The 20,938-nt window shown below is 41.9% G+C and overlaps 1 protein-coding gene, 1 non-coding gene and 1 pseudogene across 4 annotated transcripts; 1 reads left to right on the top strand and 2 right to left on the bottom strand.

Annotated features, from left to right (window-relative positions):
- Positions 1–833: 833 nt before the first annotated feature.
- On the bottom strand, positions 834–1,841 carry LOC124982181 (S-adenosylmethionine decarboxylase proenzyme-like; annotated as a pseudogene).
- Positions 1,842–4,018: 2,177 nt separating this feature from the next.
- Psmd4 (proteasome 26S subunit ubiquitin receptor, non-ATPase 4) lies at positions 4,019–16,657 on the top strand. 3 transcript variants are annotated; one of them, XM_047548433.1, is made up of 11 exons: positions 4,059–4,104; positions 9,431–9,509; positions 12,117–12,257; positions 13,293–13,407; positions 13,934–14,020; positions 14,256–14,324; positions 14,485–14,700; positions 15,095–15,212; positions 15,397–15,528; positions 15,610–15,677; positions 16,420–16,657. In XM_047548433.1, the coding sequence occupies exons 3-11, from the start codon at positions 12,136–12,138 to the stop codon at positions 16,588–16,590; spliced, it is 1,098 nt and encodes a 365-aa protein (XP_047404389.1). In that variant the 5' UTR covers positions 4,059–4,104; positions 9,431–9,509; positions 12,117–12,135; the 3' UTR covers positions 16,591–16,657. The 3 variants fall into 3 exon arrangements, with proteins under 3 accessions (XP_047404385.1, XP_047404380.1, XP_047404389.1); XM_047548429.1 differs by lacking the exon at positions 9,431–9,509 and having other exon boundaries at positions 4,019–4,104; positions 15,095–15,203; XM_047548424.1 differs by lacking the exon at positions 9,431–9,509 and having other exon boundaries at positions 4,019–4,104.
- A 2,353-nt stretch (positions 16,658–19,010) lies between these two features.
- On the bottom strand, positions 19,011–19,083 carry Trnav-cac (transfer RNA valine (anticodon CAC)). The gene has a single exon. It is a non-coding gene; the product is annotated as a tRNA-Val (tRNA).
- Positions 19,084–20,938: the final 1,855 nt, after the last annotated feature.

Here is a 20,938-nt window from a genome sequence, read left to right as displayed (position 1 = left end):
AACTGTCCTTTATTTGTAACATACAGGCAAAGGAGGCAAGGATGGGAGGAGCTTCTTCTGTGATGGACAGGATAAGGTGGAGTTAGGGAAGTCATTCTCTTGTGGGGAAATTCCAGAAGGAGGCAGGGAACCACTCCCACACAGAACCACATACTTCCCAGTAGTTCCCAGAAGCCAGGACTCTGTGTCCCACGGCTCAACCTAGTCTGATTTTTCCTTTAGAGATATGAAAATTTTACTCCTATGTAAGTTGCAATGGTTACCTATAGTTCTTTTTGTGTGTGTGTGTGAAAGAAAAATTTAATTGTTATTGCAAAAAAAATCTATATGAAGTAGAAACTGGTTTCAATAACAACAGTAGAGAATATGTTCTAGAAAGTGGAGGTAACTGGATATAATTTTGGCAGCAATTTCATAGAATAGTCCCAGATGGTTAGGCTGAGGCCAACACCTAATGAGGACGAAAGCCTTGCCTGTGGGGAATTTTGGACGATACCTGCAGAAATATTACACTGTGTATAAACCAAATTGAATTGTGTTCACAAGTTTTTTAAAATTTCATATAGTAAAAGGTTTTTTTCTACACACACTTCAATTTCACAGCAAGAGTAGCATAGAATACCTAAACACAGAAGACAGCATTCATGCAAGATATCTAACTCCTTGATATAATAATGCATATACTTCAAAATGATTACACTATCATTACATCTAGGGCTTTCTGCAACGACAAGGTAGTCGTTATGGAAAGCATGGCCCTCAGTATCAATATCTATAAAACAGTCACCACCTTCTATGTGTGTTCTCTTTTTGCGTTTTTTCATTTTCCTTAATCAACTCTGCTGTTGTTGCTGCCCCTTGGCAAAACTGGTAAAAACAAAATTGTAATCATCGAACATAGCACTCTGGCAATCAAGACGTTTAAAACCTTCAATCTTCTGGGGTGAAGAAAGCACTGTGCGACATTTAGAACTCTGATTAACAAACAAGGTGGTCACAAATTTTCCTGGCTTGAAGACTTTCACAACTTTCCTTATCAGGTCATCATAAGAGGCCTGACTTAAGTTTGTTTCAAAGCTAACATAAGAAAATTCTGGTTCTGGAGTAATGTGAATAGTCCAGTAAGTTCCATCCAATTTCATTCCATTCATTGACTACTCGCAAGGATTGAACAGTGTGGCGTCAATGACAGAACCTGGTATCAGGTCACAAATTCCACTCTCACGAGTGACATCCTTTGCAGTAACACCATCTTTCATGTAGAACTGGTTCATAACTGCTGGGTCAAGCTCACTCATCAAAATTTCCAGGGTTTGATCTGGCTGACTTATTACCTGACTCTTTGGGAAATCCAGAGTATACAAGTACCAACAGTCACAATTCATATGTCCCATACAATATGCTGCTCCATTTGGGAAAATTGCATTAAGAAATTCTATCTCTTCCTGGAAATTCCTCTGGTGTGGGTATCCTTGATGAGAAGGCTTCATGAAATTCTTACGAGAATAAAAGAAGCTTTGAATTGAGTCAAACCCACTGTAATCCCTAGCAAGCTTCAACAGGAAACCAGTGCTTTCAGCAAGAGGGTGGTACCACATGTCTTCAAAATGAAACGCCTCTTGGAGACAAACATGCTACTCTCACCCAGTACATAAGCTTCCTGCTTGTCAGTTTTTGTCACACTTATGATTGAACATTGCACATCCTTCAAAAGTACATCCCACTCAGATCTTGGGATAGTGCGAAGATTCCCCAGACCCTTGGTTTGGGTCGGGTTGCTGCCAGGAGAATCAAACCTTCAGCAGCTTCTCAATCTCTTCGAATAGATGTTCAGCTTCCATCACCGTGAGACTGCGAACAACCAACAACCACAGAAAATCAACTAAATTAAAACTCTTCTCCCCCCGCTGCGGATTGTTCCAGCTGTTACTAAAGTTCAGGTTTCTTTTTTTTTTTTTTTTCCACTATAATTTTATATTAATTTTTTTAAAAAAAGGATTAATAAAAATTTCCCGGTTTTGTGTGTGTGTGTAAGCGAAAGTTGAACGTGAGTCTATTGAGAATAGAGGCAGATATAGTTCAGTCTCTTGTAGTCCGTTGCTTTCCCGTTACAGAGTAGAGTGAGTGCTAGCTAATGTCACCGGCCATACTGTGTAAGAGGTAGGTTACCTATAATTCCTAGAACAAAGCTTCTCTTTTTTTTTTTTTTTTTTTTTTTTTTTTTGCGCGATACTGGGGATTGAACCCAGGGCAGTGTGCTTGCAAGGCAAGCACTCTACCACCTGAGTTATCTCCCCAGCCCGAACAAAGCATTTTTGAATGAATGTTATTTAATTTGGGTAGTGGGGATTGAGGGTAGGCACACTTTACCACTGAGCTATATCCTTAATTCCCTTTTTATTTTTTATTTTGAGACAGTGTCTTCTTCCTAAGTAGCGTAGGCTGACCTTGACCATGGACATCTTCCTACCTCAGCCTCTGGAGTTATGGTTATAGGCATGCGCCACCACGCCAGATTTTGAATATTATTATTAACCAAAATTGTTTACTAGTTTGTCTCCCATTCTTTGAAAGATTAACTTATTGCTTAGTCAAACCTTTTCTGAACTCCTGCTGTGTGTCAGGCTTACTAATGGGCTCAAGTAATGATTTAGAAACCTTTCCTGCCCTTAGTTAAATGGGGAAAATAGATACATAAATAAATTCAACTCAGGGATCTAAGGGATTATAATAGAAAGCTGAACAAAGTGCTATAGGGACCAGAGGGAGCTGAAATATTGTTACCGGTTTTGCGTCATTTTTGTGGGGGGGGGGGCATGGGTACCAGGGACTGAACTCAGGGCACTCTGACCACTGAGCCACATCCCCAGCCCTATTTTTTTTTTTTTTTTTTTTTTTTTTTTTTTTGTGGTGAGTTATATCCCCAGCCCCTGTATTTTATTTAGAGACAGGGTCTACACTGAGTTGCTTAGCACCTTGCTTTTCCTGACACTGGCTTTTGAATCCACGGTCCTCCTGTTTCAGCCTCCCAAACTGCTGGGATTACAGGCGAGAGCTACCGTGCCCAGCTGGAGATCTGCCACACTTTAAAAATGACAATGCTTGGGCTGGGGATGTGATTCAGTGGTAGAGCACTTGCCTAGCATGTGGGAGGTTTGATCCTCAGCACCACATAAAAATAAATCAATAAAATAGAGGTATTGTGTCCATCTACAACTAAAAGAAAATATTTAAAAAATGACAGTATTGCTGGGTGTGGAGGCAAACACCTGTGATTTCAGTGACTGGAGACTGGAGGCAGGAGGATCATAAATTCCGGACCAGTCAGGGCAATTTAGTGAGCCTCTGTCTCAATTAAAAAAAAAAAAAAAAAAAAAAAAAAAAAAAAAAAAAAAAAAATGGTGGGGAGGCTAGGGGTGTAGCTCAGTGGTAGAATGGCCCTGGATTCAACTCCCAATATGAATGAATGAATTGATTAAAAAATAAAAATAAAAAAGACATTGCTGCGCCCGCGCGGTGATGAATCTCATAATCCCAGGTAGTCCTGTAGGTTGAGTGTAGGAGGATGCAGAGTTCAAGGCCAGCCTGGGCAATTTAGCAAGACCCTGTCTCAAAACAAAATTAAGAAAAAGTAAAAAGGTGGGTGGTGGGTGGCTGGGAGTGTAATTCACTAGTGGAGGAAGCACTTTCCTAGCATGCCCAGTTCGATCTTCAGTACCGGAAAAAAAAAAAAAAAAAAAAGATATAATGCTGGAACTGACATTACCACAACACATTCGAATGTTCCTCCATAGTTTCTCTGAGATCCGGCCAGTGGGGAAACCCACCTGAGAACTAGAATAGCAGGGAAGGTGTTGGTGAGGCTCTTACATTACCTTGGTAACCCTCTACACCAATCCACCCCCGGATGTCCCTCTTATTTAGTGGCGCCTACAACTCCCAGAACGCAACGTGGTGGATGGAGGCGGGACCGGCGGGCGGCGTCGAGGTGTGTGATTGGTGATTACCGGAGGGCCAATTGGAGGAGCTGTTGTTAGGCAGTCTCGGAGAACCGGTCAGGAGGGAGGAAGGTGGCAAGATGGTGTTGGAGAGTACTATGGTTTGGTGAGGAACTACCTTGGGGCTCGTGGGGGCGTGACTGGGTCGGGGGTGCGTAGCGCCCAGGCCGGCTGGGCCCCGGGGTGAGGCCGAGGGGCTGTTGGTCGAGACGCGGCCTTGGGGTCCACAGAGGAGGAGCCGAGGCGACTCCCTGAGTCATCCTGGGGCCCTAGAGAGGCAGACCGGGTATTCCTTCTAGCTCCGAGCCGGTGATCCTTGCTGTTTTGCTTTATTTCAGCATCATCTGCTCCATACTAGCCCCAGAACTATCTTAGGCTGCTTCTCCAACTTTGCCCTCCTCTCCTTAAAATAATGGATATTAGGAAGAAAGATGATGATGGTAAAGATATTTCTGATTATTATTAGATGTCCCATTCCTTGACCTCAAACTCCACTCCCTTTCCCTGTTTCGTCTTTAAAGCCATCACTTGCAGATTATTTTCTACGTGGCAGGAATATTGCTTCTTTTATTTAAACCTCACAGCAGCATTTCAAAGTAAATATTCCTCCACATTTCAGATGAGGCTCAGCGATTCGAAGTAAGTTGTCCAAAGTCACACAGCTAGTTAAGCTACTTAAAAAACCACAAAGGTTGTTGTTGTTGTTTGTATGTTTTTTTTAATCCAGTGAGACTCTTCATCAGTCTCAGACTTGGACCGAAGCCGATTAGAAACTGAGAACAAACTTGCAGTGTTTCGAGTTCCTTTTAGGGCTAGGGATGAAGTTCAGTGGCAGAGTTCTTGCCCAGCGTGTGTGAAGCCCTGGATTTGATCCCCAGCACCACAAAAACAAAAAAGTTCCTTCCAAATGTGAACATAGAGTATAGTGCAGAATAGTTACACAAACGTACACAGGTCTCCAGTTAGAAGGAACAGACACCTAAGAGGTTTCTCCTTTTCTCTCTTCCGTGAAAAATTGTACTACTAGATAAATACAACATACCCAGTTAAATATGAATTTCAAGCTTGGGCATGGTGGCACAATCTTGTAATCCTAGCAACTCAGGAGGCTGAAGCAGGAAGATCAAAATTTCGAGATAAGCCTCAGCAACTTAGCTAGACTCTTTCTCAAAATAAATTTAAAAAGCTGTAGCTGTAGCTCAGTAGTAGAGTATCTTTGGGTTCAATTTCCAGTACCACCCCCCAGCTGAATTTCAGATAAACAGTACATAAAAATAAAAGATGGCTATTGCCGGGAGTGGTGGCGCATGCCTGTAATCCCACTGGCTCAGGAGACTGAGGCAAGAGGATTGGGAGTCAAAGCCAGCCCCAGCATCTTAGCAAGGTCCTAAGTAACTTAGCAAGACCCTGTCTCAAAATAAAAAAATAAAAAGGGCTGGGGATGTGGCTCAGTGGTTAAGTGTCCCTGGGTTCAGTCCCTGGTACTGAAAACAAACAAACAAAAAGAACAATGATGTGTATAAGTGTGTCCCAGATATTGCACTAAAAAGTTTCTTATTTATCCAAAATTTAAATTTAACTGGGAATCCTATGTGATTTGCTAAGTCTGGCAACGATTGGGACAGAGTGCATATCTGATAGAAAACCTTCATTTTTTGGTATTTGCCGCAAGTTGCATGTTCTTGAGGTTAGTAAGTCTGTCTATAAACTGGGAATTATAATAACTTCTGTCTTATAGCACAGGTATTTAAAATATATATATTATATATATATATATATATATATATATAATATATATGGTGTTCTGCAAATTATAAAGTGTTGTGCTTTCATTAGTGGCCATGACACTTGGGGAGTCCTTAAGAAAAAATTTAGGAGGAGATTTGAAGGGACTTTAACAAATATTGAGAATGACAGGTGATTACAGATAGGGGAAGGGCATATACAAAACTGCTGAAGTGTAAATGCCCAGCATATGAGGAAGTGGGAAATAGAATGATGTGATATATGACTTGTTAGTTTAAGATAGCTGGTTGTGTTTGTTTTTGTGTTTGTTTTCCTTCTTTTTGGTACTGGGAATGTAACCCAGGGACATTTTACCACTGAGCTACATCCCCAGCCCTTTACTTTTTTTTATTTTTGATATGGGTTTCATTAAGTTCCTTAGGGCCTCACTAAATTGCTGAGGATGGACACAAACTTACAGTCCTTCTGTCTCAGCTTCCTGAGTTGCTGTGATTACAGGCTTGCCCTGCACCTGTTCTTTCTTTCTTTTTCTTTTTCTTTTTTTTTTTAAGGTAGATGGGATTAAGTAGAATATCATGAATGTCAAGCTGAAGAGATTTTTTATTTATTTAGAGACAGGGTCTCAGTCAATTGCTTAGCGCCTCACTTTTGCTGAGGCTGGCTTTGAACTCACGATTCTCCTGCCTCAGCCTGCCGAGCTGCTGAGATTATAGGTGTGCACCACAGCACCTGGTTAAATTGAGGAGTTGAACTTTGTCTTCACGACTGTCCATTGAGGACTGTCAAGAAAGTTCTGAGGCAGGGATGTAGCTCCGTAATGAAGCATATGCCTTGCATTTGCAAAACCCTGGTTCAATCTCCAGTTCCAAAAAAAGAAAGTTCTGAGGCTGGGGTTGGGGTTTTAGCTCAGTGGTAGATTGTTTGCCTAGCATGGGTGAGGCACTGCATTCGATCTTCAGCACCACATTAAAAAATAAATAAATAAATAAATAAATAAAGATTACATTCATAAAAAAAGTTCTGAGGGTCATGGGAGAGGCTATGTGAAATGGCATTTAAGAATATTCTGGGGACTGGGGATATAGCTCAGTTGGTAGAGTGCTTGCCTCACAAGCATAAGGTCCTGGGTTCAATCCCCAGCACTGCATTTAAAAAAAAAAAAAAAAAAAAGAATATTGTTCTGAGCTGGGTGTGGTGTCACGTGCCTGCAGTCCCAACAAATTGGGAGGCAGAGGCAAAAAGATTGCAGATTTGAGACCAGCCTCAGCAACATAGTGAGGCCCTAAAGACTTAGTGAAATCTTGTCTCAAAACATAAAAAAGAGACTCAGTGTTTAAGCAACCCTGTGTTCAATCCCTAATCCCTCCTGCCAAAAAAAAAAAAAAAAAAAAAAGGACTGTTGTTTTGGCTGTAAGTCCAGCAACAATGGAAGCTGAGGCAAGAGGATCAAAAGTTTGAGGCTAGCAGACGCAATCTAGTAAGATCTGTCTCAAAAAATAAAAAGGGCTAGGATGGCTGGGCACAGTGGTGCACACCTGTAATCCCAGCAGCTTGGGAGCCTGAGGCAGGAGGATCAGGAGTTCATTGAGCCTCAGCAACTTAGCAAGACGCTGTCTCAAAAAAAAAGAAAAAAAAAAAATATATATATATATATATATACACACACACACACATATACACACACACAACATATATATAAATACATGTATGTATGTATGGGGCTGGGGATGTGGCTCAGTGGTTAAGTGCTCCTGGGTTCAATACCTTGTGTCAAAAAAAAAAAAAAAAATAGGACTAGGGATATAACTCAGGGGTAGAGTATGCCTGGGTTCAACCTGCAGTACTATTTATATACATATATATATATCTATATATATATATATATCCAGATTCATGTGTAAGAGGAAAGATTAGGATCAGAGACATAATGGTGGTGAATTGTAATACTCCAGGCATGGAATAATGATGATGGCCAAATTGTTTGGAGAATCCTATTAAAAAATGTAGCTGGCCGGCACGGTGGTGCATGCCTGTAATCTCAGCAGTTTGGGAGGCTGAGATAGGAGGATTGTGAGTTCAAAGCCAGCTTCAGCAAAAGTGAGGTGCTAAGCAACTGAGTGAGATCCTGTCTCTAAATAAAATATAAAATAGAACTGTGGAGGGGGAAGGCTGGGGATATAGCTCAGTTGGTAGAGTGCTTACCTCGCATGCACAAGGCCCTTGGTTCAATCCCCAGCACCACCAAAAAAAAAAAAAAAAAAAAAAAATAGGACTAGGGGTGTGACTCAGTGGCAGAGTGCCCAGTTTCAATCCCCGGTACCTACATAAACAAATGAACAAATAAATAAATAAAAAGGACTAGGAGGGATGTGACTTAGAGCTTAAACACTGCTGGGTTCAATCCCTGGCACCAAAAAAAAAAAAAAAAAAAAAATGAAAAAGGTAGATGAAACTGGGCATGGTGGGTAGCAGCACACACCTATAATCCCAGTAATTTGGGAGGCTGAGTCAGGAGGATGACAAGAGACCAACCTGCAACTTAACATTGTCTCAGAATTTTAAAAAACACATGTATTCCATTCATATCAAGTTTAAGATTGAGAAGACTAAACAATGTTTTTTAGGAATGAATACATAGGTGGTGAAGCATCTGTTTTTTGCCTCCACCAGCCTTCCACCCTACTGGTGCTGATTCATGGCAAAGTATGAAAACTACTGCATTGTTCTCCACAGCCAGTTCTCCCCGTTTCTCTCCTTTCTTACTCTGCCACCATTTTCCCCTCACCCTTATCCACCTGCTAGTCTTGTCCACAATCCTTTATCTTAGTATCTGTTGCATCTGGACTATGCTCAAGGCCTGCATTGTGTTTTATGTTGGGACTTGGTACTTTATATTAGAGTTTGAGAGGCTGTTACTTCCCTGTTGGGAGAATAATCAGAAACAATGTATCATGGAAAATATAAGGAATGGTCAGTAGAGTCAGCTCTTGACCTTCTTTACATAGTTTGTTTAGAGGTACGTATTGAGTTCCCACTCTGGATCAGTCTTTGTTTTATGCTTGCTAGGTAGGCGTCAGGCACTTTGCTAAGTACTTTCTTTATATTTAACCTGAACAGCAATCCCACAGGGTTGGTTACAATAAAACCCATTTTACAGGTGAGGTAACAACCTCAGAGAAATATGCAACTTTCTTAGGATCATAATTCTGTGATCCTAAGAAATAGAGTGGGAATTTGAACCTGAGCCTGAACACTATCCTACATTCTCTTCTTTGCTTATTTTCCATTTGCTTCTTAATTATCTCTTTACCATTTTTGCTTTGTGTTTATTATTAGACAGAACATTCTAAAGAAAAAAATTGCCCCCAAACCAATATTTTTCTTGCCAGTAGAAATGAGGTATCTCATCTAGGGCACTGCTTCCTCCCATTAGCACAGAATCATTCTCTGTTAGAGCTCTCTTTCAGGGACCTACGGGGTCATCAAGAATTAATCATCTACAGGCACTTATGTAACCACCTCATTTACCTGCTTTTGGTCTCTGGAAAACAGAACTTGTATTTTGTATTATCTGGATTCTTTTCTCTTTTTTAAAATTTATTATTTTTATTTTGCAGTATTGGGGATGAACCCAGATGCACTTTATCACTGAGCTACATTCCTAGCCCTTTTTTATTTTGAGACAGGGTCTTGCTGAGTTGCCAAGGTTGGCTTCGAACTTGCTGTATCCTTCTGCCTCAGCCACTTGAGTAGCTAGTATTACAGGTGAGCACAATCATACAAGGCTAGATTCTTTTGGATTGTCAAAATTCATAGGGATAGAAGTGTTGAGATCCAAAATCAAGGAAACCTCATTTTTGCCATTCAGTCCAGCTTCCAAAACTATTCAACATTTAACCACAATCATTGCATTATGCCTAGTATATGCTCTTTTGTAAGTATCTAAAAAAGTATTTTTTTCTGGTAACACTTTTTTTTTTTTTTTTTTTTTTTTCCGCGGTGCTGGGGATTGAACCCAGGGCCTTTGTGCTTGCAAGGCAAGCACTCTACCGACTGAGCTATATCCCCAGCCCTGGTAACACCTTTTTTTTTTTTTTTTTTGCGGTGCTGGGGATTGAACCCAGGGCCTTGTGCTTGCAAGGCGAGCACTCTACCAACTGAGCTATCTCCCCAGCCCCAGTAACACCTTTTTAATAGGTCAGAGTAACTGTACAGTTTATTATATTCTTCCTGAGAAAAATTTATATTTATTCCCCAAAAAATTTAAGGGAGGGTTATGTTCTTCAAAATGATCTAAGAGAGTGATGGTATAAAAACTGGACATCTAGACAACCAAACTTCTGTGTTCTGCTTAAGTCTCTCTGGGGGAGACCAACACAATGAAGGGTCAGTCAGTTTCAGTGGCTGTGAGAGTCAACACGACTTCAGTCTTTCTTCATAAATTACATAAAAATGGAAAATGGGTAGTTTTGGAACTTATCACTGAGATTTGGAGTTGCTCGTAGAAAACATCTCCTTCTAAGAGAAATTGCACTGCTACAGATAATTGATACATTATCCTGGTTAGAAGACAGGAGCCTTAGCTGTGCTCTACAGCTAGCTCCCAGCTTTGATATCCATGTGATAGTAAAAGGCAGGAGAACTATGAGTGGTGGCACACACACACCTGTAATTCAGCAGCTTGGAAGACTGAGACAGAAAGATCGAAAGTTCAAGGCCAGCCTCAGTAGTTTAGCAAGGCCCTAAACAACTTAGTTTAAAAAGGGTCAGCTGGACTGGACTTGTGACTCAGTGGTAGAGTGCCTGCCTAGCACAAGTGAGGCAGTGGGTTTAATCCTCAGCACCAAATAAATAAATAAATAAAATGAAAGTTATTAGGAAAAAAAGGGCTGTGGATGTAGCTCACTGGTGAATTACCCCCGGGTTAAATCCCTAGTACAGGGGGGAAAAAAAAAAAAAAGAGAGGGAGACAGGAGAGATAGAAGGATGTTAGTTTTTTTCTGAAAAAACTTAAATTTTCAAAATAGAGTTTTTATATTCTTTCTTTGTAGATGGGATTAGCATGTTGCAAAAAAGAGTGTTATACCAAAAACCCCAGTCTGGATAAGAATCCTTAGCTTTCTAGGTCTCCTAGGATTCTTCATCACCCTCTTCTTTGAATATGTAGTGAAGCTAGGTCAGGAATGAACATAGTCCCCAGGCCATCTCCATTAAAACACGTGGGATTGTGACTCAGTGGTAGAGCGCTTACCTAGCATGTGTGAGGCACTGGGTTTGATCCTCAGCATCGCATACAAATGAATAACATAAAGGTCCATTGACAACTAAAAAAAAATACTTAAAAAAATTGAAAACTACCCTACTGTAAACACAGATTGCTCTTCATGTTTTTTGTGGGGAGAGGGTGGGGGCTACTGGGGATGGAACCAGAGGCACTCAACCACTGAGCCACATCCCCAGCCCTTCTTTATATTTTATTTAGAGACAGAGTCTCACTGAGTTGCTTAGGGGCTTGCTTTTTGCTGAGGCTGGCTTTGAACTCTCAATCCTCCTGCCCCAGCCTCCCCAGCTACTGGGATTACAGGCATGCACCACTGCACATGACTCTTAGAAGCTTCTTAATGAACAAATCTCAGTCTTGAAAAATAACACATTTTGAACCCAAGACCTTTCTGAATATCATGATTTAAAAAAAAAAAAAAAAAAAAACCAGAAATCAGCAAAAATGAACCCAAGTCAAGATGTGATTAAATTTATGTGAAGGAGGTTTTCAACCAGCTGTCATTCAACTGGAGCTGTATGTGCTGGTGACCAAGGACATGGGTTGGTTCCTGGCTGCTGGTAGAAGGCTAGATTAAAAGGTTTCTTTATTTCCTGTATTTGAATATACTCTTTATGGCAGATTTTAAAATATCTGTTACAGCTTAATAACAACTGGTACATAAGGACACTGCAGTCTTTGATGCTTTTCAGAATTGTGGAAAGTTAAAAAAATTTTCCTCCTCTGGTTATTCTGCATCAGTAAGTCCATGATAAAACTTGGTCATATACACACACTGTATTAAAAAAAATTACCAGGGCTGGGGTTGTGGTTCAGTGGTAGAGTGCTTGCCTAGCACATGTGAGGCACTAGGTTTGATCCTCAGCACCACATAAAAATGAATAAATAAAATATTGTGTCCATCTACAACTAAAAATATTTAAATAAAAAAAAATTACAGGTAATTCTGTGTTCCACCAAGGCTGAGGTCCACTGCCATAACATAGTGTACCTCACATGAAAGGTGATTAATGGGAGCCTCAGAACTGAAGAGAATGTTTCAGAGAGATCCTAAAATACTTCTCTCTCTTCCTTCACCTCTTATCTGACAGTGTGGACAACAGTGAGTATATGCGGAATGGAGACTTCTTACCCACTCGGCTACAGGCCCAACAGGATGCTGTCAACATAGTATGTCACTCAAAGACTCGAAGCAACCCTGAGAACAACGTGGGCCTCATCACACTGGCCAAGTATGTGAGACAGAGGAGGAGGGACTTGGTAGGTGGGTGGTTTTTCTTCCCATGTTACATGTTGCATGTAGTATCTGAGATGACTGCCCTTTCATGGCTTCCCTGAGACTGCTTTTGCCCATAACCTTCTTAGACTGTGTTCTTCACTACTTAATATAAATGCCAATAATAAATCCTTTTTAATATTTAAATGATTTGATATAGTTACAAAAATCTCCTGGAATGAAATTTTGCAATATATTTTATTTTATTATTATTTCTTTTTTGTTATTTGTTTCTGTTTCAGAATTGAGGATTGAACCTAGGGCCTTGAGCATGCTAGGCAAGTGTTCTAATGCTGAGCTACAACCCAAGCCCTCATAGTATATTTTAAAGTCAGGTCTGGGAGTGTAGCTTAGTGGTAGAGCATTTGCTTAGCATGTGTGAGGCCCTGGGTTCAATCCTCAGCACTTCAAAAAAGAGGAGGATAAAAAAGTAAAATCCACTGGGGCTGGGGATATAGCTCAGTTGGTTGAGTGTTTGCCTTGCAAGCACAAGGCCCTGGGTTCAAATCCCCAGTACTGCAAAAAAAAAAAAAAAAAAAAAAGTAAAATCCACAAAAAGTGATTTTTGGACCAGAGCTGAGTATATATCACACATCCTGTTACCCCAGTGGTGCTTTGTTTCAGGAACTGATAGTTGTCAAATGAGTAACCTTCCACTTCAATATACATGCTCTTAACTGAAAAATGGGTCTAGAAATGGAGAGGGTGGGAAGACACAAAGTAGCATGAAATTTTTGTGGAAGATTCTCAGGACCCTGAGAGCAAAATAGGATGAGAAGTTAGAGTAAAACATTGGGAGGCAAAGGGCAGACTTCTTACAAACCAATCCTTATAATTTCTGTGCTTGGTTTCTAATAAATATTAGTTTGATTCAGAAGAATGAAGATATAATTTTTATCAATAACTTTAAAGAAAAAGTTATGAGTCAGACACAAGTTAGGAGGTCCTTGTGCTTACCTGAACTCACTAAAATGCTCTTCCCCATATCCAGTGACTGTGAAGTGCTGACCACACTAACCCCTGACACTGGCCGCATCCTCTCTAAGCTCCATACCGTTCAACCCAAGGGCAAGATCACCTTCTGCACTGGCATTCGTGTAGCCCATGTAAGTTCTACTGGGTCCCTTTAGTTTTCCCTTCCTGCTTGGGGTTTTCCCTCCCTGCGTGGAGTTTGCTTTCAGTATCACTCATTTTTCCTCTGGAATCTTTTAATTTTTAGTTGTAGATGGACCCAGTACCTTTATTTTTTAATTTATTTTTATGTGATGTTGAGGACCAAACCCAGTGCCTTGCAGGTGCTCTACCACTAAGCTGCAACCCCAGCCCTCTTCTGGAATCTTGAACTAGAGCGAGAGTAAGGGGAGACAGGGGAACTACAGAAAGGATATAGTGGGATGAATCTTATGATCTGTGAGCATTATGAAGGGAATAATCCCTAGACTTGAGAATTCATTTTCCCTCCTCTTTAGCCACAGAAAGGCACAGCAAGAAGGGAGAGGTTAGATCTTGTGCGAGCACAATGGTAGATATGAAGTACATAGGAACTATGAGGAAGAAAAGGAATAGAGTGATGGAGGGAAGAGCTAGGTAATTATGTTGGTTGACCCTAAGGACTTTCTCTTCCTTTACTAGCTGGCTCTGAAGCACCGACAGGGCAAGAATCACAAGATGCGCATCATTGCTTTTGTGGGAAGCCCTGTAGAAGACAATGAGAAGGACGTAAGTCCAAGAGATAGTGCATTTGGGGCAGTCCATTTTTGGAAATGAGGTCTTTTAGCACTTAGGAGATCCCTGCAGAGGCATCGAGCTTATCACATGGGGGAAACGTGAATATGCAGAATTCTGTTTCTGTTGGGGGACCTTGGAGAAGTCAGTGGATTTCTGTGTACTTCTGTGAAGCAAGTCTTCCTCTCTCAAGGAATTGATTTCTTGATTTTTCTTCCTTTCTTCGTAGCTGGTTAAACTGGCTAAGCGCCTCAAGAAAGAAAAAGTAAATGTTGACATTATCAATTTTGGGGAAGAGGTAAGCTGGAACTGGGGGACATTGACTTGATTTGGTTATGTTCAGGCCAAACCTTACCCAGAGAAGGGACCAGAATGAGAAAGGAGCTATAGACAAGAGCTGAGGTGACAGAGGAGGAAGGAGCAAGGTATGAAGGAGAGTGTCATGTGTTCTCCTACAGGAGGTGAACACAGAAAAGCTGACGGCCTTTGTAAACACACTGAATGGCAAAGATGGAACTGGTTCTCATCTGGTGACTGTGCCTCCTGGACCCAGCTTGGCTGATGCTCTCATCAGTTCTCCAATTCTGGCTGGTGAAGGTGGTGCCATGCTGGGTCTTGGTGCTAGTGACTTTGAATTTGGAGTGGATCCCAGTGCTGATCCTGAGCTGGCCCTGGTGAGTAAATGTTGACCCAAAGTAGAGCCCAGGGTTTTTTTTCCGTTATTCTCCTTTACTGATCTGTATCTGTATCATGGGGCTGGGCAGTCCTCAATATTCCTATAATCCTTGTTTTCCAAAACCCCCTATTTATTCTCTTCCCCATATTTCTGTTTGATCTGTAGAGATGCCAATGTCAGACTCCTATCTTGTTCATTTCTCCTGATTAAACCCCATGCTTTGCCCAAGTCCTTCCTTTTTCCCCATACCACTTCTTACTCCTCCAGATCCTTCCCTTATGATAAACCAGAAGCTGATCTCTAGGCTCCTTTCCTACATCCTCAACTGACTTCCTCAGCTCCTGGTTAAAATGAGACTGCGGGACATCTGATCTTGCCTTTCCCTTTGCCAGGCTCTTCGTGTTTCTATGGAAGAGCAGCGGCAAAGGCAGGAGGAGGAGGCACGGCGGGCAGCGGCAGCCTCTGCAGCTGAGGCTGGGATTGCTACAGCTGGGACTGAAGGTGAAAGAGGTGGAATCTGAAGTCCTGGGACTGCAGGGTGATAAACATTGAAAACTAGAGATATTGAAAATGCGGGGCGGGTATCTAGAAGAAAAGGAATCTGTGAAAGGGATGGGCTGGAAAGAATGACTGGAGGTGAGTCTGTGTGGAATGTGACACCAGTTCTACCCCATCCTTTTCTTCCTTTTCCCAGACTCAGATGATGCCCTGCTGAAGATGACCATCAGCCAGCAGGAGTTTGGCCGCACAGGGCTCCCTGATCTAAGTAGTATGACTGAGGAAGAGCAGATTGCATATGCCATGCAGATGTCCCTACAGGGAGCAGGTAAGCCAGGGCAGGGTGTAGTGCATGGGCAGTGCGTGGGATGGGGAAGTGAAACTGAGCAGACTGCCTTCCTTTTCTCAGAGTTTGGCCAGGCAGAATCAGCCGACCTCGATGCCAGCTCAGCCATGGACACATCTGAACCAACCAAGGTGAGGGCCAGCAATAGCCCCCCACCCCCATCAGGAATAAATTCCCCGTGCAGTCAGATCTTCAACTCTCTGGGCCTGAGGCCATTCCTCCCTCTGGGTTCTATAAATGAGCTCTTTGAGAAGCAGAAGGAAACAACACATGCTTGTGCATTTCTTGTTTGTAAACCTTGCTTAAGGCAACAGAATGCTATTGGTCCAAGTTGGAAAAATGTCCCACTGTTCTCAAATTCTTCATTGCTGGTGGGAGAATTTTAACTCTATCCTATGGAATCCCAGTTCTATAGGATATCATCCCCCCAGGAGAGTGAAAAGAGTGGGAAAAAGAGAAAGGACTTCTGGGCATCTGATAACAGGAAACCTGCATGTGATGGCTGTTTTTACCTCCTGAGTACAATTAGCAAAGTTCTCAGTCTTCTCCTCTGTTTGGTCAGTAATAAGTTTGCATTCGTACCATCTAGGGAAGGACTGGTGAGATGGCTCTCTTTACCTAGCCTAGCATGCAGGAGGCTGTGGGTTCCACCTGCATACCACAAGGGTGGGGCAGATATGGCAGATTATGTAACATCTCTGGGTATTGTATCTTGCTCAATCTCCTTCCTTCCCTTGGCTTAGAGGTACCCCTTAGCTCCTGCCCCTGGTCAAGAGAAGAGCATGGCTGAAGCAGCAGTGTGCCCCTGTCCCTTACACCTGCTTGCTCCCTGCCAGCCCGTACACTGCATGAGCTGACACTGCCTTTTTTCAGGAGGAAGATGATTATGACGTGATGCAGGACCCTGAGTTCCTTCAGAGTGTCCTAGAGAACCTTCCAGGTGTGGATCCTAATAATGAAGCCATTCGAAATGCCATGGGCTCTCTGGCCTCCCAGGCCACCAAGGATGGCAAGAAGGATAAGAAGGAGGAGGATAAGAAGTGAGACTGGAGGGAAAAGGTGGCAGAGCCTGCCCAGGGGACTGCAGGGTGGGGTGGGATATAGGGTTAGATATGTTATCTGTAACCAATACAACCTAAATAAAGCTTGGCAAATTTTTTTCCTTTTTTGCTTCAAATAGTGAGTAGCTTAGCATTTGGGAAAGTAAGAGCTGAGGGGAAGGAGCACATGGCCTGAAGGACTTCTTCCCTTTTGAGCTCTCTGTATCTTACTTCCTATCCTCACATCTTCCTCCAGTCTCTTCCATGTTAGTCACTTTTGCTGGTTCTAATGTCCTGGTGCTATTTTGCTTTGTCATTAAGAGAAATTTGCTGAGAGCCCACTTTTATGTTAGGCATCAAGTCCAGAGAGGTGAACAGAAAACTACTGGCACTGAGGGCTCAGAATCTACAAAGAGCCCATATGAGAAGGATAAACAAAGCAGTGTGGGATTGTGAAGAGAAAGCCTAACTGTTGCTTTTGGGCAGGGTCCTGAAGGAAACATTGAGCCCTCTAAAAGGGTGAAAAGTTTATCAGCAGATAAAGAGATAGGGATGTTTCCCCTTTACAGGAGCAGTATGTGCTGATAGCATGTGGAGGCATAGTTGAGGAATTGAGGAGCTCAGAAACTGGTTGGCAATTGGACCAACGCCTCAAGGAGCAGGAATCCTTTTTTTTTTTTTTAAATGGGATACATGTTGTTTCTGTTTGTACATGGAGTAACAGCATACCATTTGCATAATCATACATTTACATAGGGTAATGATGTTTGATTCATTCTGTTATTTTTTCCTTCCCCCCCAACCCTCCCACCCCTCTTTTCCCTGTATACAGTCCCTCCTTCTTCCATTCTTGCCCCTCCCACCCCCCATTATGTGTCATCATCCACTTATCAGCAAGATCATTCGTCCTTTGGTTTTTTGAGATTGGCTTATCTCACTTAGCATGATATTCTCCAATTTCATCCATTTGCCTGCAAATGCCATAATTTTATTATTCTTTATAGCTGAGTAATATTCCATTTTATATATATATATATATATACTACAAATTCTTTATCCATTCATCAGTTGAAGGACACCTAGGTTGGTTCCACAATCTGGCTTCCTATTCCTATTGAGCAGCATTGAAGATTGATGTGGCTATATCTCTAGTATGCTGATTTTAAGTCCTTTGGGTATAGGCCAAGGAGTGGGATAGCTGGGTCAAATGGTGGGTCCATTCCAAGCTTTCTGAGGAATTTTCACACTGCTTTCCAGAGTGGCTGCACTAATTTGCAGCCCCACCAGCAATGTATGAGTGTACCTTTTTCCCCACATCCTCAAGGAGCAGGAATCCTTTAAGCCTGGCTTCTATCAGTTGAGTCTATAAAAACTATAGGATAAAACATCTATCTTCATGGAGCGCTTAATTCAGAGGAAGGTTTCCTTGTTCTTATGATCACCAAACACATGGAAAGAACCAGAAGACTGGGACACAGGTCCTGTCATTACTTGGTAGTCAGGCTGTGCATGACTTTGCTTGGAGAACTACATTTGGGCCCAGGAAAGCTGAAACGATTAATACTTTTATAACCAACTCATAAAGGACTCCCAAGTCCTAAGTGATTGGCATTTCTTGCCTCTGTAGTCATTGGGATTATAGGCCCAGTTTACATTTACATTTAATTTAAGAAATACTAATGTCCCAAAGTGTTGGCCTTGATGAAGCAAGCAAACTATATAGCTGGGCATGGTGGCATGCATGCCCAGTGACTACAAAGTCTGAGGCAGGAAGATCACAAATTCAAGGCCAGTCTCAGCATTTGTGAGACCGAAAAAGAAGGGCTGAGGATGTTGCTCAGTGGTTAAGCACCCCTGGGTTCAATCCCCGGTACCAAAAACAAATAAAAAAATTGATTTACTCTAGTTTTTCTAACTTCATTTCTGGAGTGCTAGGGATTGGGGATTGAACCCAGAACCTTATACATGCTAGGCAAGTGTTTACTATTGAGCTATACTCTCACCCCCCCTACCCACTTTTTTGTGGGGAGGACTGGAGATTGAACCCAGGGGCACCTTACCACTAAGCTACATTCCCAGCCCTTTTTTATTTTTTGAGACAGGATCTCACTAAATTGCTGAGGCTTGGTCTTGAACTTGTGATCCTCCTGCCTCAGCCTCCGTAGTAACTGTAATTACGGGCATGTGCCATTGCCTCTTTCCGAACACTTAAGGACTGTTAAAAGTTTTGAGTCTTTACAGGTTTCAAGTTTCTGATTATTTCTTCCCTATTTACTTTACTGGGTAGAATGGGAAATCCTCAAATTTATGTCAGTTACCTCAGATATCTGGTTTCCCACTTTTCAAATTAAATCTCATTTGTGCTAGTCTCCTTTCTTATGATTTTGTACTTTTAAATTTCTTTTTTTTTTTTTTTTTTTTTTTTGGTGGTGCTGGGGATTGAACCCAGGGCCTTGTGCTTGTGAGGCAAGCACTCTACCAACTGAGCTATATCCCCAGCCCTAAATTTCTTTAATCTCATTTTGGTGTGGTTTCTTGGGGGGAGCAGAGATAATTGTGTGTGGTCAACCCACCACGTTTAACCAGAAGCTCCTATTTCCTTAGGTCTCAATTACCTCATTTCTCTGTCTCAGAAAGTGGTTGTGAAAATTAAAGGTGGTAGCGTATGCCAAAGGAGATTTCTCCTGTTGTCTTACAGTTTGAGCTGATTCTTTAAGAAAAGGAGCAAATAGGCTCGCCCACATTATAAAAATAGGCTTTATTGGACAAACAATAGAGAGCACAGTTCCTCGAAACAATTGTGACCTCTTATCATCTTCAGATTAGAAATTTGACAAGAGGTCAAGCATGGTGGCACACACCTGTGACAAGGCCCTGGGTTCAATCCCTAATGCTGCCCCCACCACACCAAAAAAAAAAAAAAGGGTGAGCAAAACTACTTTCATGGGGTTGGGGAGATAGCTCAGTTGGTAGAGTGCCTACCTCATAAACACAAGGCCCTGGGTTCAATCCCCAGCACCGCAAAAAAAAAAAAAAAAAAAAAAAAAAAAAAAAACTAGTTTCATGGACAACCGGTGAGAAGAACCTACTATCTGTCTAAGGTAGGAGTGATTTTTTTTGTTTTGTTTTTGTTTTGTAGTACTGGGATTGAACCCAGGGGTACTTTACCATTGAGCTACAATCCCTAGCCTTTTTTGTTTTTTATTTTGAGACAGGGTCTCGATAAATTTTCTAGGCTGGCCTTGAACTTTTGATCCTCCTGCCTCAGCCTTGAGAGTAAGTGGGATTACAGGTGTGTGCCACTGCACCAAGCTGATTTTGGCTGCCAATAACAGACCAAAAATTATAGTGGTTTCAATTAGATTCAAGTTTTATTACTGTTATATTTATTTATTTTTAGTACTGGGGATTGAACCCAAGGGTGCTTTACCACTGAACTTCATTTCCAGTTTTTCTTTTTTTTCCCTTTTGAGACAGGGTCCCACTACGTTGCTTAGGGCCTTGATTAGTTGCTGAGGCTGGCTTTGAACTTGCGATTCTCCTGCCTCAGCCTCCTGAGTGCTAGGATTACAGGTATGCACCACCATGCCTGGTCAATTTTATTATTATTTTACTTTTTTCCATACTCTACCACTCTACCACTGAGCTACATTCCAGCTTTCTTTATTTTTGAGACAAGATCTTGCTGAATTGCTCACGCTGACCTCAGTTGTGATTCTCCTGCCTTAGCCTCCTGGGTAGCTGGCATTCCAGGTGCATGCCATCACACCTGGCTAAGGGTTCTTTTACTAAGGAAGAAGAGGAGAATGGGTTTTAGACTCTGAAGCAGAATATCCCTTCAGTTACTCAATGATTTATCCATTCCTCATGTGGTTACTTGTGATTCGCAACCTATAAACCAAAGATAAAGTTATCATCACTCAACACATCTGATATACCATAATGGAATGAGAAAAGTTAAACAAAATCAAAATTCCCATGTGGGAAAGGAGAGCATAGGAAATACCCAGCAGACATTCATCAATGTTTTATAGCCCACTGAGAGGCAGGTTCTATGTTTCTGTCCCTTGAACCTTGATGTGCCTGTGTATGGTTGGTTGATCAATACAGCATGGTAGAAAGGGATACTTCATAACTCCAAAGGCTAGGTCCTGAAAAGCAATGCAACTTCAGCTGGGATCCTGGGCCTCACCATTTCAACTGCCCTAAAGCCACCATCTTGTGACCCAAATTAGCCCATACAGAGAGCCATTGAAAAGCCCTGAGAATATATGGAGATGGTAAGACTTCAGTCAGCTCCCACCTGCTCCTGCTTCAGTCCATACCTGTCCACAACCATAGGATACCCTGAG

Source organism: Sciurus carolinensis, chromosome 1 (genome assembly GCF_902686445.1).
Source record: "Sciurus carolinensis chromosome 1, mSciCar1.2, whole genome shotgun sequence".
Lineage (NCBI taxonomy): Eukaryota > Metazoa > Chordata > Mammalia > Rodentia > Sciuridae > Sciurus > Sciurus carolinensis.
The sequence above is the reverse complement of the archived record's forward strand: the minus strand, read 5'-3'. Positions and strand labels throughout refer to the sequence as shown.

Coding starts and splice junctions, on each gene's coding strand:
- Psmd4 (XM_047548424.1), top strand. CDS start 4,079: ATGGTGTTGGAGAGTACTATGGTTTG. Junction 4,105..12,116: donor TTGGAGAGTACTATGGTTTG/GTGAGGAACTAC, acceptor CTTATCTGACAG/TGTGGACAACAGTGAGTATA. Junction 15,213..15,396: donor TGGGACTGAAGGTGAAAGAG/GTGGAATCTGAA, acceptor TCCTTTTCCCAG/ACTCAGATGATGCCCTGCTG.